Source organism: Daldinia decipiens (genome assembly GCF_022478715.1).
Source record: "Daldinia decipiens strain CBS 113046 unplaced genomic scaffold F4813scaffold_17, whole genome shotgun sequence".
NCBI lineage: Eukaryota > Fungi > Ascomycota > Sordariomycetes > Xylariales > Hypoxylaceae > Daldinia > Daldinia decipiens.
In genome coordinates this window covers 558,404-585,054 of record NW_026054560.1, presented here as the reverse complement: position 1 = coordinate 585,054, position 26,651 = coordinate 558,404, and the positions used below count along the sequence as shown (strand labels likewise).

Genomic DNA, 26,651 nt, shown 5'->3' with positions numbered 1-26,651 from the left:
CCTCCTGTTTAACCCCGTTTGGTCCCGTTTGACCTGCTATTATTAATGCAGCTCACCTAAGATAAAGTTTACATACAGTACCTCCTAACAATGTAGTAGTACTACAATAGGTACTTGGGATAAACGAATCAGCAAAACAGAACCAAAGCATTCGTATTTAAGCTACAACATACGATCTTTAGGTCCTGTGACGGTACGACCTTTACACGCTTTTGGCAAGTAACTAAGGTGCCCTGTGCGGGTATTGTGGATTTTGTATTCTGGTCTCTTTACAGTATCAGAGTACACATGCCTTGATCCATGTTTCTATTCGGTGTGACTGCTCTCCATTATGCAAGAAACATGGGGAACATGAAGCTATGCATATACGATCTTCACAATTTATACCAAAGCTTGGTTGTTTGGTCATTGTCTTGAAAGAGACCCGAAATCTTCCAATGGCTGTGGGGCAATTAATGGATTGATATTGGGTAGTGTGTCAAATCTTTATAATAGTTTATACTAAAAGAGCTGGACTATCTCATGTTCAAACTTTACTGTCTTGGGTATGCTAGCAATCCTAGCAAAATCCATTTATACTAGATGATTGGACCCTAGATGAGTCAAGTAGATTAGTTTGCCTTAATTTGAAGTCTAGGTATGTAGTCACTGCGTACAACGCCATAGCTACATCTTGATCTAGAACCATCATACTGGGTCTTTTGAATAAGCTTGTGTGCCAGGGAGTTGTGTTAGGGCAAAATGCCCTTATTGCTAAAAGAAAAAAAAGCTTAAATCTCCGAGCTCAGGATATCTCAAAGTAAACGTATAAAAAATGCGGCGGCATACTATCCTAATCCTTGCCAGATTCGACGACCCTGACACTGTTGGCGCATGTAATGCCTCTTTTAGATGCCGTGATGAATGGTACGAGTGGCAAATACCTTCGTATTTCTAACGGGCGGCAGCCCGGTAAAGATTGCCGGTTCCCGGATAGATGTCCCCACTAATCCGGATACGGAGGCGCGGCAGCGGGGCAATTCGGCATCGCATCACAGGAGGGGTCCACAGGACTGTATATAGGTACTTTCATCTACACATATTTTTTCAGTTGATATCAATACTCGGAGTCACAGAAAGTCGAAGAGATATTCGCGGCTAGGCAACTTCACATCTCACAACTTATCAACCTTAGTTATACTTCTAATTTATAAATGATTGGCCACTGCCCACTTCACCTGAGTTATCCCTCGGGAGTCATATTTCATGAAGTTCCTTCAATAGTTTACGTTAAACCAGACACTATTATATATAAAATTATTGACGAAAGGATATAGAAACGCAAGGTAATTTTAATATGTAAATCAGTTGAAAATTAATTAAAAAAAAAAAAAAAAACAGCGTAGTTATATTAGGTACCTGTCAGATTATCCACTTGACCAAAAGGTAACTTGTAATATCATAAAATGTCATTACTTATTATATGCAACAGTACCTAAAGCTTCTCGCCATGTCTATATCGCACATAGAAACAACGTTATACCATACCACAAAACCACCCCCCAAAACAACCACTAGCCGCACTCATTAGCCTTAAGCATCGCCCTTTTCTATACGACACCTATCCCGGGCCATAAACCCCTTAGTATAGTATTGCATTGCTTTCACTAGTTATGGTCTATTAAAAGCTGGCGTATGTACAAACAATCTCTAGGCTATCTGCCGTGGTGATCTGATTCGATCCGATCTGCAATCGCAGGGAATTACTTATAGGTAGTAGGTATAGGTATCTTTCTTTTGCACTCCCCTATTCACTGCCAAACTACGCCACTATCGCCACCCCACGCCCGACAAAGTATGATTTCTTCTAAACTATCTACGTCGTCGACTGCATCCGCGACCGCGGATTCTACTCCTTTCCACAGTTCCACCAACAGCTCAAAATCAATAGCTGCGCGGCACTAGGCGAAACCATTAACTGGGATCCCAGCTACTTCAGGCACGCCATCATCGGGCCCTTCTTCCCCAATCGTACTATATGGTAATCAATGCATGCAATACCTCTGATCACTAACCAGCGAATCGAAATCGTGCTCCCTCCAACGCCCCTAAGCCGTCTCGGGGCGCAACATATCTCCTTCGGTAAGTGTTGGTGAAGTCCTGGAGAATCGAGCGTATTTGCCGTACGTCGCCCGTATCATTGGTGCTAAGCTTCTCCTTGATCTTCGTCATGAGGCGATCTACCTCCGTGGCCGAGACGGTACCTTCAGGTAGCAATCGTAGCGTTTGGTCTACCCACGCTGCCGTCTGGTCAGGTAAAATCTCGAATAGTGTTAGCAAGGCACCACTAGCATCAGCAAAGCAATCTTTCGGGAATGTGATCATCATGCCAGCGAGTAATCGCTTGATCAGTGTCTCTCCCTGGGCCAATAGGAGCTGCTTCACGAGAACTTTTAGCTGTTCAGCTACTGGGGCCGACATGTTGTCATATGACGGAGGCGAAAATGCGGTACCCCATCCAAGAACATCTCGGATATAATGAAGGGTAGCAGACAAAGGCTCACGTTGCTCTAGGACGAGAACGGAGAGGGCGGCTTCGAATACAGGTCCGAATATCGATGATGGGATAAATTTCTGAGGGTAATACAACAATCCGTCGACAACAAGGCGGAAGAAGTCTTCAGTTACATCCGGAAGGTCCGTAGGTGATAGCGTGCTGAGGAAACGGAGCACATTTGTAGCTTGGGCCTCGAAGAAAACGTATATATGCTCTGTCATAGCCTGCTCTACGTGTTCTCGATCATCGGAGAACTCCCGCAGAATAGCACCGGTGACCCATAGGAAACAACCCTGCTTCGACGTGGCGAATCCACTCGCTAGCTGATTCGCCATATCCGGGAGGATTGGAGCCATGACTCCTCTATGGGCAATCACCATGAATCTCCAACATCGACAAATTCTTTCGCAGATTGGGGTAAAGTCAAGGAAATTTTCCAGGATCTTTGACAATATCGGGAAAACCTCTTGCCAATATTTCACTGCGGGATCTTCCTGGCCACGCGGGACAGGGGGCAGGACCACGACGCACTGGATGAAAAGTGTAATCAACTGTAAATGGTCAGCGACTGCTAGCTTCTTCTCTTTGTCTATCGCATTGTTGGCCTTGGTCATCAGCCTCTGAACTAAGGGGTCGCAGAAGAGCTTGAGTAATTTGAATATCTCGTCCGCCGGCTGTACAGATACTACCGTCGCGACGCCCTCGGTGATCTCTTCTTGGCTGAGCGTGGGGAGTTTGTCCAGAACTTGGTCGTAGAATTGTTGAAGTTGGATGATCTGGTTGCTGAGGAGATTCCTACAATCCATGCAGAAATATTTGATCGCCATAGCGGCGGCTCCCATAATCTCTTTTGAGTTTGTGTCAAAAGAAGAAACGATATAGTTAAACTGGGGACTGAGAAAGTCTGGGTGGGCAGCTGTCCACTCTGTGTATCTACCTAATACCATGATCGTCGCAAAACGCAACTTCTCGTGAGCTGGCATTTGGACCAGGAGGGGCATGAGTTGAGGTAGAACGGTTTCCTCGTCCTTAGTAACCATGCGTCCCATGGCTCGCATAGAGAACAGCGGAGCTTCTAGCTGTTGCCAGTGAGGGACTGAGGCACCGTTTGCCAGGCCTGCGTATTTTTGCATCCAGACCTTGATGGCATCAAGAACCTTTGCCAGGCACTCGGAAACGCCCATGATCTCGCAGCAGTCCTTTAAGGTATCACCCATGTGGTGCCGGAACTCACGGAACTTCTCCTCTGCCTCCCTGTCTCCGTCAAACAAATCCTTTTCGTTACCGGATACCGAGTCGGGATACTCGAGATGCTTAAGTAGAATATCGACAAGTTTCGCATATACATCCACGAGATCGACACGTGACTGTATATATTTATCTAGTACGATATACTGCTTAAGCTCGTACCAGAACTCGAAAGTGTATTCGATGACTTCTCTGTCTTTATCTCTTGCGGCGCACTCAAGAATAGCATCGACAAGGGCTCTGAAATGGCTGGGTTCGCGGGCAATGGCAACGGCCCACGAAGCACCAGCGTCGCCCAACAACCTGGTGAGAGCCTTGTACGATTCAAAATCTTCTTCCTCGGCCACTTTTTGAATCTTGGGCTGCAAAGCAACAACCCTCGGTAGAAGTACCTGGATGGTTTCTATGTTGTCATCTATCTCTCTAGTCTCTCTAACCATAGTCGAAATGCACTCGGCAGCTGCCGTGAAAGAGACACCACTCTCAAGGGCATTGAAGACGATGTTTAACAGAGGGGATTTGACGATCTCATTGATAGGAACCTCACGTAGCCAGGACGTTATGCATTCAAAAAGTTGAGGATTTGTTGCAGCCACCGCTATTCCCACATATTAGCTATGTTCATTACAAGGCTGAACTGAACTTACGCGATGAATGCGCATAATTAATCAGGAGTTGCACTACCTGTGGAGCATTTCCTTCTAATAACTCGGCGGTTCTCAACGTGAGCTCTTCATCCTAGACGTTAATTATTAGACTTCTTATTCATTTCGAACCGCAACGGTAACAAAACGTCTCCATAGGAGGAGGCGTGCTGAAACAGCTTTGATCTACGTACTGTCAAAGTGATTTTTCGCCCCTCGGTCACCTCTTCTGGTAGAACCCTAAGGAAGTCCAAGATGCAAGCGTGGCTTTCGACATCATCGCCAAGGGATGACACCACGACAGGCAGTACGTCTTTCCAGTCTTGCATTTGTATAGCTAGGATTGCCAGGCACACACATAGTTGTACCCTGATCGGCTTCGGGCCTGGCGCAAAACGTTTCAAGAGCGTTAACAATTGAGATCTCACGGCCGGGATCTCGGACGCAGGTACTTGGGTTGATAGGTCGTATGTTATCTTGTAAGGTGTTGTTCCGTCAGCTTCGCCGCAGGCTACGGTATAAGATCTTGTGCTTGACTAACCTTCCCTCTCAATGTCGTCGCTGCGAATAACTTGATGTCCGCTTCGGCATTTGACTGCAGTATCGTGATGGTTGTGGTCCATGCTGTCGACTATAGCCCGTATCAGTAACGAGGTACGATGAAGACTATACAGTAAAACCCAGCTGTGTACTAACCGATTTCTGGAAGAGCTCTAGATATTCATGGGCTTTCTTCTTCTTATCCGAGTCCCCACCCCGCATAGTCAGCATAGCCTGGTGCACCTCATCGGGTCCGAAACCCTGCTGCGCTCCGTTCGCAGCCATGATGCGCAAATATCGATTAGGTCGACGGCCGTGGGGTGGGCACGCAGGTCAGGAGCAGCAGCGGCTGTCAGTTTGAAATCGGTCGCAAGTTCGGTGGATTTGAGAATAATAACTATTATTGGGATGATGCACCAACGCCGAGGAATGCACTAGATAATACAGCTGATCTAAGACGAAACTTGTAAGCAGCCTAAATTTCTCGGCGAGGTTCGTAGGCGCAAGATTTTATTATACGTGTCGGCGTAGAGAGAAAGAGGGGCCAAAATAAGAAACATCAATCAGTGCAGGTGCTTTGCGGTTGCCATGTGAGCCTGAAAAAGTATGGGAACTTGCTTCATTCCGTGGCTTGAAAGGAAAAGATATGGAGGGGTCAAATATGGATTTGTGGCTGAATTAAAGCTATCGGTGCTGAGCCTAATTAAAGTGGGTCGATTGCTACATGTATGGAATGGAAGTTACTTAGCTTGCCAATTACAGCTACTTCAGCCTTCTTTCTGCCTTGTCCAATTTCCAATTTACTACCAAAAATCAAACAAGATACGTTAATACACCCACGCGCCATTGTTGTACTTTCCGATTCTACGTCCAGCCAACTCGTCAATACGCCGACAAGGAATATCTAGTACTAACTCACACTCAAATATATCAAGATGACCGGTCGTGGCGGCGGTGGCGGACGCAAGATCTTGCTTCCTCCCATCAACTTCATCTTCAAGCTTCTCCAAACACACGCGACTGTCAAGATCTGGTTATATGAACAATTGTCAATCAGAATCGAGGGTAAAATTAGGGTGAGTCACCGGCTTTTCTGCTTCTTCCTATATCTATTTGCTCCTACTAATATCCGTTTTCCCAGGGATTCGACGAATTCATGAACCTTGTTATTGATGACGCGGTCGAAGTAAAGCAAATCACAAAGACAAATACAGAGGAGAAGAGAAGACACTTAGGTATGACTATACAACCGGAGTTAGTGTTGTTCTACGTGATTGACGGTTTTATAGGACAAATCTTGCTAAAGGGTGACAACGTGTCGTTGATCCAAGAAGCCGTATGAAAAGATCAAGAAACGATTGCAGCTGGGGAAGTTATTAAGGATTGCGCTTTTATGCATATCCATAAGGATATTATTGCGGATAATCATGGATAATCAGGGACGCCCAAACTTGGTCAAGGTGTGCTCATTTTAGTTTGCGTCGCCGTTATTCGCAGACTCTTTGATTTGACCATCTCCGAGAAAGAGGCCATCTATTGGTTGATCATGGGGTCCAACCGGAACAGATTCTCCCGAAGACGGGGAGATAAGTTGTTCCTTCAAGGCTAGAGCATATAATAATACAGCTGGTCGACCATTTCGTGTCTTCTCTTCGGGTGAAGCAGCCAATGCATATCGATGGAGAAAATAGTCGTAGAAACCCTTGCCATGACCTAGCCTTCGGATGGCTTTAGACTGTGGGTCGACATCGAAGGCAACACCAGGCATAAGGATTAAATCCAGCGAGATATCCTCAGATCTTTTGCCATCAAGCTCGCCCACACTCCGCTTTCTTTCGTGCACCGTAGAGGCGTCAACACTTGGGATGCCCCACTTGTCTCTTTTTAGAGACTCGTAGTCCTCGACGTCCTTCAGACTTACCATGTCCATAAGTCTCGTCGGTCCATCGTTTAGTTGTAAGCCGGATCTGTGTAAGTAAGGCACGAATACCTGCTTGCCCGAAGATAAAGCATGTCTAACAATAGGATCTGTCTGGATTTCCCCACCATGCATAGACAGGTAGACCGCTACTCTCTTCGCACCAACGTACGGTTTGAATTTGCATAACGAGTCGAAGACTCTTGCGCCTAGGTGGATGATTAACTATGCATCTATATATGTATAATATTCTATTATATGAAAGTAACTCACTCTGAGATAAGATGGATTCTTGCGAGAGGTTTGCGAGTCGCTGCTTCATTGATGAGCGAAGCTGCAACTTGGCAGCACTCAGAGCAGCAGAATTCATCTCTGGCTCCTGTGACATACTCTCAGAGCTATTGGAACCGAGTATAATCCGTACAAACCCCCCGATGTAAGTTGTGAAGTTACATCTGTCATCTGACCCACGTTCTCCTGTGTTGAGACTCGAACTCTTCAGCGTCTAGATAGCGACCACAAATCGGAACTAGTGTTGGCCGAGCCCCACCAACGAATTAGGGCTTACAATATTATAAATTATAATAGGTCTGATCTATCTTACCTTAGGTGTGGCATCTGACACCTATTTACATACATAACTTTCATTATCGGTGATGTTCAAATAATGGATCTGTATTAGACAGATGACTCTTATGTTGGTCAGGTGTCTTACTAAGTAATCTAGCACCGATTTACCTGCCTTCTTAGCTTCAGCTACAAAGCTTATAGATAGAGTTTACATAGTGCATGTATAGACTGCATACAGGTACATAGGTACCTAGGTAATATACCTGTTATGTCCCATGCACATATGTAGCAAGGGCGAGCCAGCGTTTATATGTAATAGTATACGGTACTAATGAAAACATGGTTATCTTATGTAGGTAGGGATTAAGTATTGAGGTCATAAATACCTACATAAACACCACCCGAAGTTCGCTTTCCGTACAGTATTAGAATATTATCTTTTTGATCTAATCCATCTCAATCTAATCAATCAATCTTTGATCGTACGACCGTGTGATCAAAGGGATTGTTGGCGGAGATCCACTTAAGCGAGGGTTGATTAGTGGCTGGAAGAGTCTCCATGTTATGTACCTATGTAGGCTGGTAGGCCGACTGCAGCGTGCAGCGTGCAGCGTGCTGGATGCTGCTAGTAGCTAGTATGCTCCGACCCTGTATGCTATATGTATGTAAAGCCTGCAACTTCTAGGCCCTTCCCGCTTTGGATGTCACGGCCGCGGCTAACTTTTTTTTCTTCCTTCCCTTGTTTCAGTCCTACTGTTGTGATACCAGCCTTAAGCCCTTTCCCACATACAAGGACTGGACTTCAACTCCGCCATTTCTAATTTGTGAATTAAGAAAAGGTATGTAAGGTACCACATTACTAAATTCATTGCGGTATGCTTGAGAACATTAGAACCAGAGGCAGCAATACAGATGTGTCTTTGCGTATACATACACGTGCATAGGTAGCTACATGTATATGAACGGTACATGTAGCAGAGACTGGGGGTAACAAAACTCGGGTATGTATGTAGGTAGGTATGTACATGTAGGGTCTGCCTCCACTCTTTCCCGTTCAACCTCGATCTTTGAATAGCCCCAACCCATATCCACTTTATTATTAAACCTACCTATGCACAGTAGACTAGACTGGGCACTTTCCGGATACCTCTTGCAAATCCAGTTGCCCTTTCCGCGCGGGATGATATGACCTTCGCAGCTGCAGCTACGTAACGATATACTAAAAAATGCCCGCTGTTCCTTCAAAAGGCAGGGATGATGGATCGCTTATATCTTTAGAATCCCATAGTGTCCACAATGACCACTCGCAGTCCTTCCCATTGCGACCCATAAACATTAATGCTTCTACTGATAGCTCCGCTCTACCTGTCGATGTCTCAAACCCCACGTCGCCAACCTCTCCTTATGGTACAAATAGTGCTACCTCCTTGTCAAGCTCGACAGAAGTTCCTATTAGAACTCTTCGTTCCCCGTCCAGTACGAGCCATGACTCCGACCACACTCGAATCCACCCTAGCTCTAGTCGTGGATCAAGGATCATGTCAAAAGCCCCCCTCTTGATCCGTTCCTCGCCCGGGTTTGGAACGGGGTCATACGGAGCTGCTCCTATACATCCTGAAATTAAGGATCCCGACAGCGATGGCGAAGATCCGGTGTCGCCGACGAGACGAAGTAGCTCAGAAAGCTGCCGCTCCAGGAGGCGATACTCTACCGACGCCAACCGCTCGGTAGGCATCCGGGCGAGCGCATCCTCTCTAAGCCGGAGAAGAAAGAGCCTATCCGAAGAGATTGGAGGGTCAACAGTAGTTGGTGGTCTCGAGGGTCGATTCGGTGTTAGCGATACCGCTTTAACAAACGGCATAACTCCAGACTCGAAGTCAAGTAGCTCCGCTATTGGCGACGAAGATGGTTCCGACGATGCAAACGAAGGAGACGACCCGGACCCTCCTGATAATTCGCCTTATGCTCAAGTTCGAGCCTCTGTCTCACCAACTGATAATACTTCCCTATCTATAAATACCCCTCGCATGTGGACATTATCTACATTATTCTCTATGCTTGGTTCTTCCACAAATCTCTTCTTTTCCTTGAGATACCCTAGCGTTGCAATTACACCCGTCATAGCGTTGCTTCTTGTTCATCCTCTTGGTCTTTTATGGGATTATGTTTTAAAACGATCAGACGACCCGCCGGAAAACTTTGAGGCTGGCGTGCGGATAGATGGGCTTACCTCCCCAAACGGCCAAACGACGACCACTCTTAAGGATAGAAGCCGCGCTGGGCGACTTCGCTTATGGCTTGCCCAGGGAACTTGGAATGAAAAGGAGCATAGCTGCGTATATGTGAGCAGTAATGTATCTTTCGGGTTTGCATTTGCAACGGACGTTATCGTTGAGCAAACTCAATTTTATAAACAAGATGTAAGCATCGTCTACCAACTACTACTCACCCTATCAACCCAGATCCTAGGTTATACCTTCGCTGGCCTAGCGAGACGGTTCCTGGTACGCCCGGCCGGAATGATCTGGCCTGGCACATTAATGTCCGCTGCAATGTTTGCCACATTACATAAAGAGGAGAATAGGCCCGCAAATGGGTGGAAGATAAGCAGGTGGAAATTCTTCTTCATCGTCTGGATATCTGGATTTATCTTCTACTTCCTACCCGGGCTATTAATGCCAGCACTGAGTTATTTCAATGTTATCACCTGGTTCGCTCCGGACAATGTCGTAGTGGCGAACCTATTTGGAGTTGTCTCCGGCTTGGGGCTCTTTCCGCTCACTTTTGACTGGGCACAGATCGCGTATATTGGATCACCGCTCCTGACACCTTTCTGGGCCGCAATGAACGTCATCGGCGGTTTGGTGATAGTAATGTGGATTATCGCACCTATTGCGTATTATTGCAATTTATTCTACTCATCTTATATGCCGATTCTCTCGGCATCCGTCTTTGACAATACTGGAAAGATATACGATGTTAGTAAAATACTAACAGAAGACTTTTATTTCGACAGAACAGCCTACTCGAATTATAGTCGGGTATTTCTACCGATCACCTATGTCCTCAGTTACGGACTTCAATTCGCCGGGCTCGCGTCACTCCTAACGCATACTGCTTGCTGGCACGGCAAGGATATCTATGTACAATGGAAGCGTTCATTACAAGAAGTAGGGGACGAGGACAGACCGATGTACCAACCACTGGAGAGCGATATCAGAGGCGGCACTATTAATGGAGATCAACCTAGCGTTACTAGAACTAGTTCCACCTTAGATGATATTTTGAGCCACGAAGATGTTCACAATCGCCTTATGAGGAGATATAAGGATGCTCCGATAACGTGGTATTTGTTGACGTTCATATCGATGACGGCGATAGGCATCTTCGTCGTTGAATAGTAAGTCTACCAAATTCTTATTTGAAATATCCCTACTTACACATGTATAGTTATCCGATACATTTACCATGGTATGGCTTACTTCTTGCTCTCGGAATATGCGCCGTGCTCTTTATACCTATCGGTATTGTCATGGCTGTAACAAATCAGCATAGTAGTATCTATCTTATCTGTCAACTCATCTGCGGTGTCATTTTCCCCGGCAGACCGGTCGCTAATATGGTCTTTGTGACCTATGGTTATATCTCGTCCGCTCAGGGCATCAAGTTCGCAGCAGACTTAAAATTGGGACATTACATGAAGATTCCACCGAGACTTCTATTCACAGTTCAGATAGTCGCAACAATCGTCTCGTCAATCACACAGATCCTTGTTCTCAACTGGATGTTCCGTAACGTACCTGGAATCTGCACGCCCTCGGCCATCAACGGCTTTACCTGCCCGATCGCCCGAGTTCACTTCAACGGATCTATCCTCTGGGGCGTCGTTGGGCCAGCCGAATTTTTCGGACCGAATGCAACTTACCGCCCTCTGGTATGGTGTTTTCTCATCGGAGCCGTCGCCCCGGTCCCATTATGGCTGTACGGCCGCAATAAAAGGTCCAGCATTGTTCGCAAGATAAACTTGCCCGTCCTCTTCGGGTCTCTTAGTTGGATCCCGCCAGCGACTGGGCTTAACTTCTCGGTCTGGGCTGTAGTATGTTATATCTTTAATTACTTGATCAAGAACCGGGCGTCAGCATGGTGGGCCAAATACACCATGACTCTCAGCGCGGCGTTGGATTCAGGTTTGGCATTCGGCATTGTTATTGTCTTCTTCGGGTTCATATACCCAGGCTGGATGGAAGGATTCAGCTGGTGGGGAACTGATGTATATAGACAAGGTTGTGACTGGCAGGCTTGCTCTTACAACACGGTTCCTAATGGTAGTCATTTCGGTCCAGATAAATGGTAGATTAAGTTGTGGCATATATTATAATTGCGCAATGCATGCATATGAAGGGCATGGGTGGGATAGCATCAGCATAGACGCCTATCGTCTAGAACATAAAGCTTGTTTCCAAGAAGCTAGAATAAAAAGATTTAATTTGAGTGTCATGATGTTTCTAGAAGTGATTATATTGCAGGAGAAAATATAAAAAATACTTAAGGAGCTACTTATTTATGTATTACTGCCCATGGGATTAGAAGCATGTAGGTAAGGTGTTCGGTAAGTGATTATATTAACTAACGCACATAGAACAACGAGAATGCCAAAGCAGGGCTAGCCAAATCCATCTATCATCTATCCTCACTCAGCCTTGCAAATATGTACCTATTTTTCTAAAGAAAATAAAAACAAAAAGTTTAATCATCCCACCGCCTCCGCGCACACGTTTTCACAAGAGCCTCGAGATTAAAGAGCCAACCAATATAATCGATTGAATGACTAAAGTCTCAGCTGATGCGTAATTAACCCCGAGGAATCCGGTTTAAACGTGCGCGCGCGGGGATTCGAACCCCGGTCTTAGTTCAGGTAATGTATGGTGGTCCATTCATACTGACTGTTGCGCCTCTGACCGCTTGGCCAACTCCTCAATTGTGCTTGGGAGAGCGGGAATTGGGATATATGTGTGCGGTATGGCGGGGGGGTACGGAAGGTACGGGAGGTGGTTGCCTGGTAACGGGGTGAGGGGTGCGACGGCGACCTTGGTGATGAGGCTTTTTGGGATTAGGCTAGGTACCTAGGTACCCACTGGATTTTGTGTGCACAGGTACGTGCAGGTGGGAATGCTTACCCCACCATATACTAGTAAAGGCCTGTCTCCTAAGTGTGACTGTACGGTGACTACAAGCAGGTAAGCTCTTGATGAATTATATAATTACCTCCTAAATATAAATACCTAAGCATCTATCAATGGTGTATATGTTGTTAGTCAGGGGGGAAATGTACATGGACCAACCCCCTATTCCAGGCAGAACTCAAGCAACTCTCAGCGCTAATCTATGAAACCATACCCGTCTTTCGTATTTAGTCATTCTCTCTAATGAGTATACACTGTGCTCTGAAGAATACTATTCTAGCTCTATTTTCAGTCATATCTATTTTTGAGTCACGGACAGGTGCAGAGTCGATAGACTGAGAAGTCACTTTCATCTAAACTATTCCTCTTGTATTAGTCGTGACGCCTACTTCTTAATACGTGAGCAAAAATAAGACCTTTCTACTTACAAAATTTATAACTCTAACCCTTGACACGCTCCGTAGGACCTAGAAGTCATTATCGCGTCTCCATAAGAACTGAACCCGACCTGACTAACAAAAGGCTAACATGTGGTACTAATAAGAATCCATAAACCGAACATTCAGGCTCCCTCAAAAAACATGCTTCCCAGGATAGAAAATATGAAGCTATCTGGTGGCCGAACAACATAATGATCTGATATCACCGACCTCACTGACTTCACTTCTTAGGCTCAATTACCTTCGAGATCCTGGCGCTAGGCGCCTTTCCACTAGTTGGTGAAGTAGTGTAAGAAGCCGGGATATTGTTTTGAACAGTCTGTCTAGCGTCGCGGAATATCTCGTAGCAGTTAGCAAGGACCGCGTTGATGTCCTGATCGACAGGCACAAGGGCTGTGTCGACGATCGACTTTATGTGTTCCTCGAGCTTATAGAACTCATTCCTGTCTGAGCGATACCGGGCTGGCAGGCCACTGTTGTGTAGCAAGGCGAGGATTCCGCCGACACAGGTATTGATCGCAGCAATAGTAGTCTATTTATAAAATATGTGTCAGTGCTGTGGAAATTCTGACTCAAAATGAGGGGGATAATCTATAGATGGAAAACTATAATAGTTTATTTATGCTAGGATGATATAATTGTAAAAATAACTTACGATTGCTGTCCCATTCTTCGATGAGGATACTGACCCAAGAGCAGTCAAGACGGCACCCATTGCAATCTGGAGAAGCATCAAGAGCCAACTGACGATGTCCACGGAATGAAACATGTACGTGAACTTGGTCTTTTCAGTGAGAACATCTTGGTACAAACCATCTCTGAACCCCTTTGGTGGCCACAGCGTACTGGTCGGGCGGATGACCTCTTCGCTCTCATCATCCTTGAATACACCAACACCTCGGCAGAACTGAACCCACTCGTCGTGCGAGAGGAGGCGATAGGTATCTTTCCCATGGCCCTTAGATTTTGAAGGAGCACTACCGTTGCTATTGTTTGGTTTAGGAGAAGGTGGTGCCGATGACGGCTGAGAGGCCATTGCCGCGTCGATGTTAAGGCGTGGAATATGAGAACGATGGGAGTTGGTTTCCTTGGGTGGGTAGATTGTGGACGCCATTCTTAGAGTCTAGATGAGATGAGACGGAATGAGTTCAAAAGAAAGACACAAATGTGAGATGTTAGAATTAGGATGTCCTAGGGAAAGCCATTTCCAGCCAGGACTTCTCCTGTCAAAGAGATTCCTAAGCTATGACTACCTACCTCAAGCATGATTATTCTAGGAAGCGGCTTTAAAGGATGCCTGTTATCATTTGGGGAGTTCTTATTCAATTGGTAGCCAGGGTTGAGGAGGAATGATGAGCTACGATCAATTTCTCTTGTATGGTAGGTGCTGGAGCCCAGACTTCATGTTTAAGGAACTTCCTGGATAAATAGCATCTATAAATTCAATAAGGATAGCTGTGAATATTGACAGAAGTAGCCGCACAGATCTGATATGTTGGAATACAGGAGCAAGGTAGAGAAAAGCAGCGGGCTCTTCCTTAAAGATGATGGGTTCAGAAAAGACATGATGACACTTATACGGAAATAAGTGAGGTTCCTTCTCTTGGATATTTCTTTCTTTATTGCTCTTTCCATTTTTGTGTGTTTAGTCGACACGTTCCGTTTAGTCATGCTCATATACTTGAGGAAAGAGTGTTGAAGGGGGCAAGTAGTCTCGACAGTAGGTACATGCATGAGCTAGGTACCTAGGTATACATACATAGCTCTTTTGACCGCCCGGCAGAACAGCTAAGACCCCTCCATGGCCCCGCCCTTCCCAGAAAAAAAAAAGGGAATTGGAGTTATTCGCGACTTATATGATCTTTGCGCAACCTCGATATTCTTAGTTTCGTCCTCAATACTACCCTCCTAGAACTTAATTGTATGCTCTTCTCCCTATCGATTGCATCCTCTCGATTAGCGCTTCGGCATGTAAATCGATTTCTCCTTAAACCATATCGTCTTCGAGCTGTACGAACCATGGCCTCGGAAACCAAGAACGGTTCTTCGGCTGCGACGACCGATATTCAGATTATCACGAAAGACGGCCAAGAGTTTACGGAAGTCAAGGAAGGGCTAGCTCGTATCTTAGTTCCGTTTTCGGCGAAAGATATCGCAGATAAGAAGTCGAATGTCGAGGAACAGCAAAAGGTCTTCTACAATCCCATTCAGCAGTTCAATCGCGACTTGACGGTTCTCGCAATCAAAGCGTATGCCGAGGACGCATTTGCTAAGAGACGGGCTGGAAATGCCGAAAAAGCAGCCAAGAGGAAACGTGAGAAGACAGACACCGGTGATCGCAACTCGAAGAAGGAAAAAGTAACCGAGAATGCAGACGGCGTTACGTCTACAGCTGACGATGTGGCCAAGAACGGGGCTCAGTCGGACAACGCAGATATAACCCTTCCAGACGCGCCAAATGGTCGAGATATAGGATCACAAGAGAACAGTTCTGAAAAAATCTATGGAAATAGCGATAACGTACCTTCTGGCGACGCGCCTAATACCGACCAACCTGCCGAAAACTCACTGCCGACCAAAGATCAAGAGACGAAATCTACCGAAGCAAGAAATAACCAACCTACACCTAAATTTACCATACTCGATGCTCTGTCGGCTACGGGGCTTCGAGCTCTACGATATGCCCAAGAGTTACCATTTGTTACATCAGTTACTGCAAATGATCTTAGTCCCTCAGCTGTCAAGGCTATCAAGCAAAATGCGGAGCATAACGGTGTTGAATCCAAAGTAAACGCGACATCGGGCGACGCCCGTGCACACATGTACTCCCTGCTTACTTATGAAGTCGCAGAAGAAAAGGGGAAGAACAAGAAGGGCGGTAATAAACCAAACAGGCCAAACAACAAATACAACGTGATCGATCTGGATCCATATGGAACCGCTGCTACCTTTTTCGACGCAGCACTTAACGCCGTACGAGACGATGGGGGGTTACTGTGTGTTACATGCACAGATTCGAGCGTCTTTGCGTCACATGGGTATCCCGAGAAAACATTTGCTCTTTACGGCGGCATCCCTGCGAAAGGATGGCATTCTCACGAAGTAGGGCTGCGCCTCATACTGCACGGCCTTGCTTCAACAGCAGCGAGGTATGGGCTGGCTATCGAGCCCCTGCTGAGTCTATCGATTGACTATTACATCCGGATCTTTGTTAGGGTTAGGAAGTCGCCAGCAGAAGTCAAGTTCCTTGCGGGGAAGACTATGATCGCGTATAGCTGCGACCAGGGGTGCGGAGCCTGGGAAACGCAGTTCCTGGCACGCAACAGAAAAGCACCTAATGCGTCTGGGAAAGGCGTCTTTTATAAGCACGGACTCGCTATGGCGCCGACCACCGACCGGCTTTGCAAAGAATGTGGTTCGAAGATGCATCTCAGCGGCCCAATGTACGGCGGACCGTTGCATTCTCCAGGCTTTATCAAGAAAATTTTGGATGACCTTCCTAGTGCTCCCGACGAGATCTACGGCACAAAGCCGCGGATAGAAGGAATGCTACAAACAGCACTGGAAGAGTTCCTTACACCACCAGAAGATAGGATGGAAAATCACAGGGAGGACGAATTCGCTGCGATCGAACATTATCCATTCTATTTTCACCCGGCGAAGCTAGCGGGTACTCTGCATTGTATGTCTCCTGACGAAGATAGTTTTAGGGGCGCTTTGCGGTCTTTAGGCTATGAGGTTACTCGTAGTCATTGCAAGGGCGGCAGTATAAAGACAAATGCGCCATGGTCAGTCATTTGGCATGTCATGCGAGAATGGGTCCGCGAAAAAGCTCCCGTACGTGTTGATAGAATAAAAGAGAATACTCCTGCATATACCTTGCTCCGGTTAGGCAAGACGGACGAGACTCCGAAGGAAGATCCTACAAAAGATGCAGAGCGCGAAGCGATCGATAACTTAAAGGTTGTCTTTGATCAGAAGCTTGGACGAGACATATCTAAGAAAGGCCTTGTAAGATATCAGACAAATCCCAGAGAACATTGGGGTCCTCAGAGCAAGGCGAAGGGCCACTAATAGGGGACAGTAATAATATAGAGAGGAGGGAGACGAAGACTTGAAGCTCAATACCGCGACCGATTTTAGATCGGTCAATGATACCCCTTTATTTCCTTCTTGCTCGTTTATTGCATATACCTGTGAAGTAAAAGACGAGTATAACAAAAAACAAAAAAGAATAGGGGAGCACTAGCCCCACTATAAGTTACAACATAGTAACTACTCCGTCGGAGTCAATCAAAACGCCTTGCATGACCTAAAACGGGGATTGTGCAATGAGACTAATGCAGCACATCATGAAGGCTTCCGGATATCTGGTTTGCTACAAATCCTATCATTGGCATTCACAAACCCGCTCTTTTCTTATTAAGCCGGATCTTGCCGCCTCTACATAGTTACGCTTCTAAAAGTAGATCGCTCTCGTTCATATCTTATTTAACTCCTCCACAACAGATATCTACAAGAGATATCAACGCTATAGCTTCATGGCATAGTATTTTAGGCATCTATAGATAATATTTGCTTGCGTACCATACGTAATATGTCTACTAAACCTAGTGACATTTCCGGCGATACCAGTCAACCTGATGTAGGCAATACCATTGGTTCTGTCAAGGCTGAGGAGATCATATTTATATCAAGACAACCCGGAGCGTCCAATTTATACGATATATTCAGCTTAAAAGAAGAAACCGGAGACCAGGAACCGACGTTTAGACTATTCCAGTCTTCGGATGCTGGTATACCGCAGCCGCTCCTAGATGAATTTTTAATCGAGGGTCTTCCGGATTACTTGAAAAGTAGTCCGTCGCGGCGCATCCATGCTGTGGTGTCGACTGGCTCCGGGACGGGTCTTGCTCTAAATTTTTACAACGAAGTTGTTAGGCGGCTTTTACCGGGGCGCGAGGCTTATCCTTCGGATCCGACTATAAACTCGGTGGAAATATCCAAGCCGAATCCGCACGATCTGGTTGTTACGCAGAGCGCTCATAGCGTACGCGAGTTTGCGCGAGAGATTAGTCGCGCGGATGAAGATGCGGTTCAACATACCGTGGTGCTGCTTAGTGGTGATGGGGGTGTCATCGAAATGCTTAACGGTCAAGTGTCGGTAGAGGGGCACGACTCGGAAGAGCGTCTACCGTTGATTGTTATACTCCCGTTGGGTACAGGGAATGCACTTTTCCACTCCCTTCACAAGTCGGCGGGCGCTACATCAAGGTTTCCAGCGCCGTCTAGTCTAGTCCAAGGCTTGCGCACTTTGTTCAACGGCCGAGCTGCCGCGCTACCTTCTTTCAAGGTTGAATTCTCTCCCGGCTCTCGCATTATAACCTACAAGAGCCCCGATTCCAGCTCTGATTCTGTGGAAGAAGTTGAAGGCCACGCCGACGCTGTGTCTCATCTCTACGGGGCCATCGTTGCTAGCTACGGCTTCCACAGCCAGCTGGTCTGGGAGAGCGACACGCCGGAGTACCGAAAACACGGTTCTAAGCGCTTCGGTATGGTTGCACAGCAGTTGCTTAAGGAGAGCCACGCGTATAATGCAATCGTTGAACTCTCCGGGAAAGATGGCTCCAATGTACAAAAGCTGGACCGGGATCGGCACGCATATATCCTAGCTACGATGGTATCTAATCTAGAGAAAACCTTCACCATATCTCCAGCTAGCAAGCCCCTAGATAGGAAATTAAGGCTCGTTCATTTCGGTGCTGTTAGTGGAGAGAAGACTATGGAGATCATGACGCAGGCGTATAACGATGGAAAGCATATCGGGATGAAGTGGACTACAGAGGATGGTAAGGAAGAGGGAGTTGGATACGACGATACTAGTGTGGTTAAGATCACTACTTTAGAGGAAGACGCTAGATGGCGTAAGGTCTGTATCGATGGTACCATTGTAGAGCTGCCTCAAGGTGGTTCTATAACTATCAGGACGGAAGATAGACCTCGCTTCCGGGTTGTGGTGGACAAGTCACTAGTTAGATAGATACCGAGTTCACATCTAGCCTGTATAGGAGGTATGCACGCCATATACACTATCGTAACTGATCCGGTTAGAATGGTAGCTCAAAAAGTACGCATAGTCTTAACTAGACAACAAGACTACAGCACAGCTATGCGGTATATACACGCCGGCCTGAGTCATTACCTCGATTTTAACCAATCACAAAGCGTTCATCAATGAACCAGAATGAATCATAGGCGCTACTGCAGCCAAGAACTCACCCCAACACTATCTACGGTGGACTATAAGTGCAACTGTGCTAAAATCAAGAAAGTCGGTTGCACTATATCTAATAAGGTAATAGTAACATTAGAGATCGTATAAGCTCGATCAATATATCGAATGCTAGACTGGACTTTTAGACCGAATTAACAAAAGTCACGTTATGCAATGCGGCTTAAAGATTTATATTATAACATATATCAGTTTCGCCCCCCTTTTCGATAAAGAATTATCCAATTCATATTGTTTATTAATAGCCAGGATATTTGATATACTGTCGTTAACATGACGTCCATGGAAGCTGAGAGCGTTTCGACTATTGTATGCACCTCTAAACAAACTCGCTTCAACATCGGGACCCCTAACTATCGCGAGGTAATTATAATCCTTATTTTCTCTATATAGTAACGTCTCTAATAGATATAGTAATAGTTAGATATCGAAGGACTGAATATAATCGTCAAGTCAGGATCCAAGTCCGGTGCTAAAGGCAAAGCCAAGGCAAAAAGCGAAGGTATAGAGATCCTTAGTAATGCTAAGTTGAGACTCAAAGCCGGTCAGCGGTATGCTCTCATCGGAAGGAATGGTACTGGGAAATCAAGTAAGTATAATGGAACCAAATGAAGCCATAATTAGCCATGAGAGAATTATAGCTAATAAGTTTTATTACAGCCCTATTAAAGGCGGTGGCGGAAAAGCTCATACCGGGCATACCAGAAGAGACCCGCATAACTATTCTCCAGCAGACTGACGTTGGAGATGTCAATGCCGACAAAGGCCCGGTTCCTGCCCCTAGTGAAGGTGAGGATCCAGCAGTGCTAGAAGAAGTTATTGAGAGCGCCACTGCCAAGCAAGAGGTGCAAAATGAAATCGATAGTCCGTATCCCATCCCAGACTTATAAGTTCTCAAACTAATCAGCCGTAGTTTTATCAGAAGGTGTCGATGGAGGTGACCCCTTTGGCGCTCTGAGGGCCTTTCGGAAAGTCCACCATGGACGCCTTCAAAAAGAGTTATTTCTTAAGGATAAAGATGCAAGGCTTCGTAGCGGGGCGAGAGGTATGCAGGCTAGAAAGGCTCTGATCACCATAGAGAAGAAAGTTGCTGAATTCCAGTCGGAGTATTACTATCTTTGCACACACAACTACACGGCATATTGTTGACAGAAAACTTAGATATGAACAAAAAGACGAGGATATCTCACCGGAGACTGTCGCAAAGGAGACAAGCGAAGCTGCCAATATGCTTGCTGACCTCCAGCTCCAAGTCGAGCCGTCAAAGCTAGCAGAAACCGACTCAGAGGCGAAGAAAATCCTTACAGGTCTCGGCTTTACAGAATCCCGTATGGCGCAACGCGTTTCAAGCTTATCCGGCGGGTGGAAAATGCGAACAGCCTTAGCAGCCGCATTACTCCAAGACACAGACATCTTAATCCTCGATGAACCCACAAACTTCCTCGACCTCCTCGGAATCATCTGGCTGCAGCGTCACCTTACAGCATTAGCCGAGTCGTCCGACCCGCCCACCCTAATTCTCGTCTCCCACGACCGCGACTTCATCTCCCTGTGCACGGATCTCCTCATCATCAAGGACAAGGACCTAGCGTATTTCCACGGCGACCTGCCGACATACGAAGCCTCGCGCGCCGAGAAGAAGGCGTATCTGACGAAGATGAAGGAAGCGCAGGACAAGCAGAAGGAACACATCCAGCAGACGATCCAGCGCAACATGCGCGAGGGCAAGGCCAAGGACGACCAGAATAAGATTCGCCAGGCTAAATCCCGCCAGAAAAAGCTGGACGATAGGTGGGGAGTGGAAGTCAATGCGAAGGGCGGCCGTTTCAAGCTCAACCGGGACTTGGTCGGACACCACCTAACCGCGCGCGCCGAAATCGACATCCCGCAGGACGAACGCCCGGTCAGTTTCACGTTGCCGGACCCACCCGAGCTCCGGTTCCCCGGAGCCCTGATCTCCGTAGAAAAAGTCTCCTTCCGATACGCGGGGACCGCCAAGACGCCCGCCGTGCTAAAAGACATCGACATATCCGTCAGCATGGGCGACCGCATCGGCATCCTCGGCCTCAACGGCAGCGGCAAGTCCACGCTAATCAAGCTCCTGGTCGACGAAGCACGGCCGTCGTCCGGGACGGTGACCAGGCATCCGCGGTTGAAACTGGGGTACTACGCGCAGCACGCGGTCGAGGCGCTGCAGAACAGGGGACGGGCGGATCCGCAGATGACGGCTCTTAGTCTGTTGTCGGCGCAGGAAAGCGACGACGGCCTGGACGAAGGCGAGATACGAAGCCTCCTGGGCTCCCTCGGCTTGCCCGGCCGCCTGGCCTCCGACGTCCCCGTGTGCCGGCTTTCCGGCGGGCAGCTCGTCAGGCTGGAACTCGCGCGGATTCTGCGGCGGCGCCCGCAGTGCCTGGTTTTGGACGAGGCGACGACGCATCTCGACTACGAGACGGTGGCGGCGTTGCGGGAGGCGCTGCGGGGATGGGAGGGCGCGGTTGTGGTGGTTAGTCATGACCGGTGGTTTGTAAGGGGCGTGGTGGAGGGGGTTGTGGGGGATGGTGGGGAGGAGAGGGAGGAAGATGATAGGGGTGGGGGTGGGGATATAAGGAGGAGGCTGGTTTGTAGGTTGAGAGCGGGAGCGATGAGTGTGTTGGAGGGGGGAGTGAGTGAATTTGAGGAGGGGGTTGAGAGGAGGGTTCGGAAGATGGAGAGTTCGTAGGGTGGTGAGCGTTTGAGGGCATGAATGGCCTTGAATAAAAGGGGCTAGTCACGATAAGTAATTAGGAGTTAATAAATATCTATTATATATAGTATAGTTACTGGTATTATATTTCTATTGTCACCCCGGGTAGACTGACCCGCAATCTACCTTGCCTCCTCATAGAACTGGCTCGGTAACAGTTCCGAGAAGCTTTATAGGTACCTAGATAAGCCTAACGAGTTGAAGCCTCGTCTCCCCCTCGCTACTTGTCACCATTGATAAGTGTCTAGGTTACACAAGTAGTATCGTACACGGGGTTTGCCATTTAATTCGATCTGTAATAATGGGAAATAAGTATTCTTATATATGTCTTGTGGCCTCTTTGACCCTTTGGGGTTGATTTGAAAGCTTAGAGGCGAAACATCAACTGAGCCACTATGTATCTATTATATTCTCTTGGTTGGTTCTATAGGAGCACTTTAGCACAGGATCGAATCGATATTAACTATAGTATCTTGGAGACATACATAGGATCTTCATGACGTAGTGCCGGAGTTATATAGTATCTTATTGTTAGGCGTACTTCCGTATATTAAATTCTCATGCAGCAAATGGAAACCGTGTAAGCGTCAGGACGAAAACAGAAAGGTATTCGACGTCATATGGTTAACTGTCTCTCCGAAGCTGTATTGCTTATAACATTATTGGCGTGTAAGACTTGACAAATTAAATTGATGTCGGTATATGCCACTTTTAGAACGATACAGAAAGCCTTACCAAGCAGATTTGAGTAGAATGTCACCTTGTGTCTTGCTCCTATCATCGAAGTCAAGCGTTGTGAAACCTCAATAAGACAACACCGTAGGTGGCGCAACCTATTTATTAGGAAGTTACTCGATTATAAGTCAAACCACCCTTACTGGGGCCACCCTAGTGGGGGCCACCCATTTCCCATACAAAATCAACGATTTCGCATATTTATATTTAATTAAAGAAAATAGATAAAAATATACGGTCTTTGATTTTGAATAGCATATTATATTTTTATTATATATAAAAATTGAAGAAAATTTCAGGGCTAATATTTGTGGTGAAATGAATATAAGAGTATACACTAACAGTTATACATACAAATTTATATGTAAAGCTGTTAAAGGATATTATTGCTTATAATTTTACCAATTAATATGGTATAAATATAAAATCTATATCGTTAAATAAGGAAAATTTTAATATAACTTTTAAATTTAAAGCTATTGGGATAACGGTCACGTGACCTTGTTACATAACCAGGGTTATGCTTACACATACCGCCCGCGCACAACCCACGTATTTATATAATAAATATCTTTTTTTATTCGAGGGAATCTTTTTTTTTTACTTTAAAATAATTAATTAAAACATAATTATTATTTATATTTTTTTTATATTATTATATAATATATAATTAATTTAATATTAATTAATAGTTAATTAATTAATTAATTATAAAGTAATAAAGAAAAAAAACGATATTATTTTTTTTATATAATAGTAAAAATTTTTAAAATTATTAAAAAGGTAAAAGTGTTAAGTTTTATTTTTTTATAAGTAATAGCGGAAAATATTACGTTATTTTAAAAGTTTTAAATATTTTCGATAAAATAAAGCTTATATTTATTATATATTTAAAAATAATATAATAAAAATTATAACGATTATAAATAATATAGTTTAATAATAGTTAAAATATATTATAAATAGTAAAAAAAAGTATTAAATTTAATTTTTTTAAATTTATTAAAATTATAAAAAATAATATTAATATATATTATGCGGAAAATTTTATAATGTATTAATATAACGTATATAATAAAAAATTATAAAAGGTTTTTTAAAAGGATTTTTAAGAATAAAAAAAGGTATATTTTAATCGAATATATTATAATTTACAATTATTAATAATAAAATATTTGGTATATTATAAAATATATTTTAAAAAGAATAATTTTTTTGAAAAATTATTAAAAATAATTAATATCGATAAATTTTTAACATATTTATTTAATAAAAATAAAAAAATGGCTTATTATTATTTTAAAATATTTGTTTTAAAAATTAACCTGTTTATTATAAGGAAAAGAAATAAAAAAATTTAAAAATTAAATATAATAATATAAATATTATAATTATTAATATAATAATTAATATTTAATTAAAAATATATAAAGCCATTAAGATTAATTTATTATAAAATATTCATTTTGTTATTTATAATAAGATAATTAATAATATTAATAACGTAATAAAAACTTTAAACGTAATAAATAATAATTACGTAAAATATTTAAGCGAAAATGTTATTAGCGGTATAAGAATTAATATTGTAATTAATGTTATAAATAATATTTTTTATAAGATTTAATAACAGTAATAATATTTACAATATAATACTTTAACTTATTATAAAAAGATATTATTAATAATATAAATAAGAAATAATTTAATAATTTTTAATATATTATCCCGTATTTTTTTACCTAAACTTATATTTATAAGATTTTTACTTAAAATTATTGTTATAAATTTTTATTTTATAAAATAAATATTAAGGATAAGTATATTAAAATAAATATTAAGAAACGTTTTTTTTAAATTTATATTTAAAATTAATTCTTTTAAGCAATTATATGTTGTTTAATAATTACTTATTGTTTAACCTTTAAAATAATAATTTAATATTAAGTTTTTTAAATAATTACCAAGCATTTTTAAAATAACAAATAATATTATTGTAAATCTTTATTAATTTAATTAAAATATATAATAACAGAAAATATAAATTTAATAAAAAAAATATAATATCTTTAATAAAAAAATTAAAGTTACATAATATTAATATTATAAAATTTATTCGATAATATTAAAAAGTTATATTTAAAAATATTATTATAATTATTTTATAAAAAAAAGCTTAAATTTTTAAGAAATAATAACCTAAATTAAAAATTTTTTTTATATAATTAAAAATTAATAAATATATATAAATAAATAAAAATTAATAATAATTTATACTATTATAATTAATTATTTAAAAAATAACTTTTTTATAAATTTGGAAAGATTAATTAAATAAATTTAAAAGGTGTATAAAAGATTTTTAATTAATTATTTAAAAGATATTAATTTAAAAGAAAGTATAATTAATATTATATAAAAATATTTAACGTTTAACGTAGTAATATTTTAATTAATAAATATATTTAATAATATATATTTAAATTTGTATAATGCGGTTAATATTATATATTAATATAAGTTATAAATAATTTAAAAGTAGTTAAATAATTAATATTAAATAAATTAAATATATTAAAATAATAATAATAGTAATAAATATTTATAATAATTTTAATCCTGTAAAAATAAATTATTAAGAAAACGTTTTAAAAAATGCGGTTATAATAATAATAATAGGAAAAAGTATTTTATATATAAAAAATTTAATTATTAATTTATAAAATACTTTATTATAAAATAATAGGAAAGATAAGTAAAATAGTGTAAATATGCGTAAAAATATAAATATAAAAATTTAAAATAAAATTTCGAAAAATTCTTTATAAAATACGAAAGTATTAATATAAAATATAATAAAAATGAAGAATGTTGGGATAACGGTCACGTGACCTTATCACATGACCAGGGTTATGCCTACATATACCGCCCACGCATATCCCACGCATTTGTATAATAAATATCTTTTCCCACTTAAGGGAACCCCTTTTCTTTTACTTAAATATAATTAATTAAAATATAATTGTTATTTATATCTCTTTTTATATTATTACATAATATATAATTAATTTAACATTAATTAATAATTAATTAACTAATTAATTATAAAGTAGTAAAAAAAAAACGATATTATTTTTTTTATATAATAATAAAAATTTTTAAAATTATTAAAAAGATAAAAACGCTAAGCTTTATTCCTTTGCAGGTAGTAGTGGAGAACATTACGCTACTTTAAAGGCCTTAAACGTTTTTAATAAAATAAAGCTTATGTTTATTATGTATTTAAAAATAATATAATAAAAACCATAATAACTATAAATAATATAGCTTAATAATAATTAAAATATATTATAAATAGTAAAAAAGGTATCGAATTTAACTTTTTTAAATTTGTTAAAATTATAAAAAATAATATTAACATATATTATATAAAAAATTTTATAACGTATCGATATAACGTATATAACAAAGAATTATAGAAGATTTTTTAAAAAGATTTCTAGGGATAAAAAAAGGTATATTTTAACCAAATATATTGCAATTTACGATTGTTAATATTGAAATACTTAATATATTATGGAATATACCTCGAAAGAAATAACTTTTTCGAAAAACTATTGAAAATAGTTAATATTGATAAATTTTCGGTATATCCACCCGATAAAAACGAAGAAATAGTTTACTGCTATTTCGAAATATTTATTTTAAAAATTAACTTGTTTATTGTAAGGGAAAAAAATAAAAAAATTTAAAAATTAAATATGGTAATATAAACGTTATAACTACCGATATAGTAACTAAC

The 26,651-nt window shown here is 42.3% G+C and overlaps 8 protein-coding genes across 8 annotated transcripts; 5 read left to right on the top strand and 3 right to left on the bottom strand.

Annotated features, from left to right (window-relative positions):
* Positions 1–1,447: 1,447 nt before the first annotated feature.
* F4813DRAFT_360338 (ARM repeat-containing protein) lies at positions 1,448–5,597 on the bottom strand. The gene is made up of 5 exons (XM_049243406.1): positions 5,125–5,597; positions 4,970–5,059; positions 4,623–4,904; positions 4,432–4,522; positions 1,448–4,382 (listed from the first exon to the last, which is right to left on the bottom strand). The coding sequence occupies exons 1-5, from the start codon at positions 5,251–5,253 to the stop codon at positions 2,050–2,052; spliced, it is 2,925 nt and encodes a 974-aa protein (XP_049099494.1). The 5' UTR covers positions 5,254–5,597; the 3' UTR covers positions 1,448–2,049.
* A 152-nt stretch (positions 5,598–5,749) lies between these two features.
* Positions 5,750–7,562, bottom strand: F4813DRAFT_360337 (5-formyltetrahydrofolate cyclo-ligase). The gene is made up of 4 exons (XM_049243405.1): positions 7,160–7,562; positions 6,258–7,095; positions 6,110–6,203; positions 5,750–6,044 (listed from the first exon to the last, which is right to left on the bottom strand). The coding sequence occupies exons 1-2, from the start codon at positions 7,272–7,274 to the stop codon at positions 6,440–6,442; spliced, it is 771 nt and encodes a 256-aa protein (XP_049099492.1). The 5' UTR covers positions 7,275–7,562; the 3' UTR covers positions 5,750–6,044; positions 6,110–6,203; positions 6,258–6,439.
* On the top strand, positions 5,904–6,310 carry F4813DRAFT_389708 (small nuclear ribonucleoprotein E; the record flags this gene model as incomplete). Its single annotated transcript, XM_049246886.1, has 3 exons — positions 5,904–6,044; positions 6,110–6,203; positions 6,258–6,310. 3 exons carry the CDS (start codon positions 5,904–5,906, stop codon positions 6,308–6,310), a joined length of 288 nt encoding a protein of 95 aa, XP_049099493.1.
* A 625-nt stretch (positions 7,563–8,187) lies between the features above and the next one.
* F4813DRAFT_79973 (OPT-domain-containing protein) lies at positions 8,188–11,948 on the top strand. Its single transcript, XM_049248911.1, has 2 exons — positions 8,188–10,856; positions 10,907–11,948. Exons 1-2 carry the CDS (start codon positions 8,683–8,685, stop codon positions 11,808–11,810), a joined length of 3,078 nt encoding a protein of 1,025 aa, XP_049099491.1. The 5' UTR covers positions 8,188–8,682; the 3' UTR covers positions 11,811–11,948.
* Positions 11,949–12,766: 818 nt separating this feature from the next.
* On the bottom strand, positions 12,767–14,774 carry F4813DRAFT_360332 (uncharacterized protein). Its single transcript, XM_049243404.1, has 3 exons — positions 14,337–14,774; positions 13,735–14,244; positions 12,767–13,611 (listed from the first exon to the last, which is right to left on the bottom strand). The coding sequence occupies exons 2-3, from the start codon at positions 14,191–14,193 to the stop codon at positions 13,300–13,302; spliced, it is 771 nt and encodes a 256-aa protein (XP_049099490.1). The 5' UTR covers positions 14,194–14,244; positions 14,337–14,774; the 3' UTR covers positions 12,767–13,299.
* Positions 14,572–17,153, top strand: F4813DRAFT_380949 (N2,N2-dimethylguanosine tRNA methyltransferase; the record flags this gene model as incomplete). The annotated part of the gene is made up of 2 exons (XM_049245622.1): positions 14,572–14,592; positions 15,117–17,153. 2 exons carry the CDS (start codon positions 14,572–14,574, stop codon positions 17,151–17,153), a joined length of 2,058 nt encoding a protein of 685 aa, XP_049099489.1.
* Positions 17,154–17,549: 396 nt separating this feature from the next.
* F4813DRAFT_79931 (ATP-NAD kinase-like domain-containing protein) lies at positions 17,550–19,828 on the top strand. The gene is made up of 2 exons (XM_049248910.1): positions 17,550–19,734; positions 19,792–19,828. Exon 1 carries the CDS (start codon positions 17,677–17,679, stop codon positions 19,117–19,119), a length of 1,443 nt encoding a protein of 480 aa, XP_049099488.1. The 5' UTR covers positions 17,550–17,676; the 3' UTR covers positions 19,120–19,734; positions 19,792–19,828.
* On the top strand, positions 19,383–22,223 carry F4813DRAFT_396392 (P-loop containing nucleoside triphosphate hydrolase protein; the record flags this gene model as incomplete). Its single annotated transcript, XM_049247820.1, has 6 exons — positions 19,383–19,734; positions 19,792–19,960; positions 20,032–20,235; positions 20,285–20,477; positions 20,533–22,033; positions 22,188–22,223. The coding sequence occupies exons 1-6, from the start codon at positions 19,645–19,647 to the stop codon at positions 22,221–22,223; spliced, it is 2,193 nt and encodes a 730-aa protein (XP_049099487.1). The 5' UTR covers positions 19,383–19,644.
* Positions 22,224–26,651: the final 4,428 nt, after the last annotated feature.

Bases quoted from the DNA above. Each gene is read 5' to 3' on its own strand.
- F4813DRAFT_360338 (XM_049243406.1), bottom strand. From the start codon at position 5,253: ATGGCTGCGAACGGAGCGCAGCAGGGTTTCGGACCCGATGAGGTGCAC. The intron at 5,060-5,124 runs GTTAGTACACAG...TACGGGCTATAG, and splicing joins TAGAGCTCTTCCAGAAATCG to TCGACAGCATGGACCACAAC. The intron at 4,905-4,969 runs GTTAGTCAAGCA...ACACCTTACAAG, and splicing joins CGACGACATTGAGAGGGAAG to ATAACATACGACCTATCAAC.
- F4813DRAFT_360337 (XM_049243405.1), bottom strand. From the start codon at position 7,274: ATGTCACAGGAGCCAGAGATGAATTCTGCTGCTCTGAGTGCTGCCAAG. The intron at 7,096-7,159 runs GTGAGTTACTTT...TCATCCACCTAG, and splicing joins AGAATCCATCTTATCTCAGA to GCGCAAGAGTCTTCGACTCG.
- F4813DRAFT_79973 (XM_049248911.1), top strand. From the start codon at position 8,683: ATGCCCGCTGTTCCTTCAAAAGGCAGGGATGATGGATCGCTTATATCT. The intron at 10,857-10,906 runs GTAAGTCTACCA...ACACATGTATAG, and splicing joins GGCATCTTCGTCGTTGAATA to TTATCCGATACATTTACCAT.
- F4813DRAFT_360332 (XM_049243404.1), bottom strand. From the start codon at position 14,193: ATGGCGTCCACAATCTACCCACCCAAGGAAACCAACTCCCATCGTTCT. The intron at 13,612-13,734 runs GTAAGTTATTTT...TTTTATAAATAG, and splicing joins CGAAGAATGGGACAGCAATC to ACTACTATTGCTGCGATCAA.
- F4813DRAFT_79931 (XM_049248910.1), top strand. From the start codon at position 17,677: ATGTCTACTAAACCTAGTGACATTTCCGGCGATACCAGTCAACCTGAT.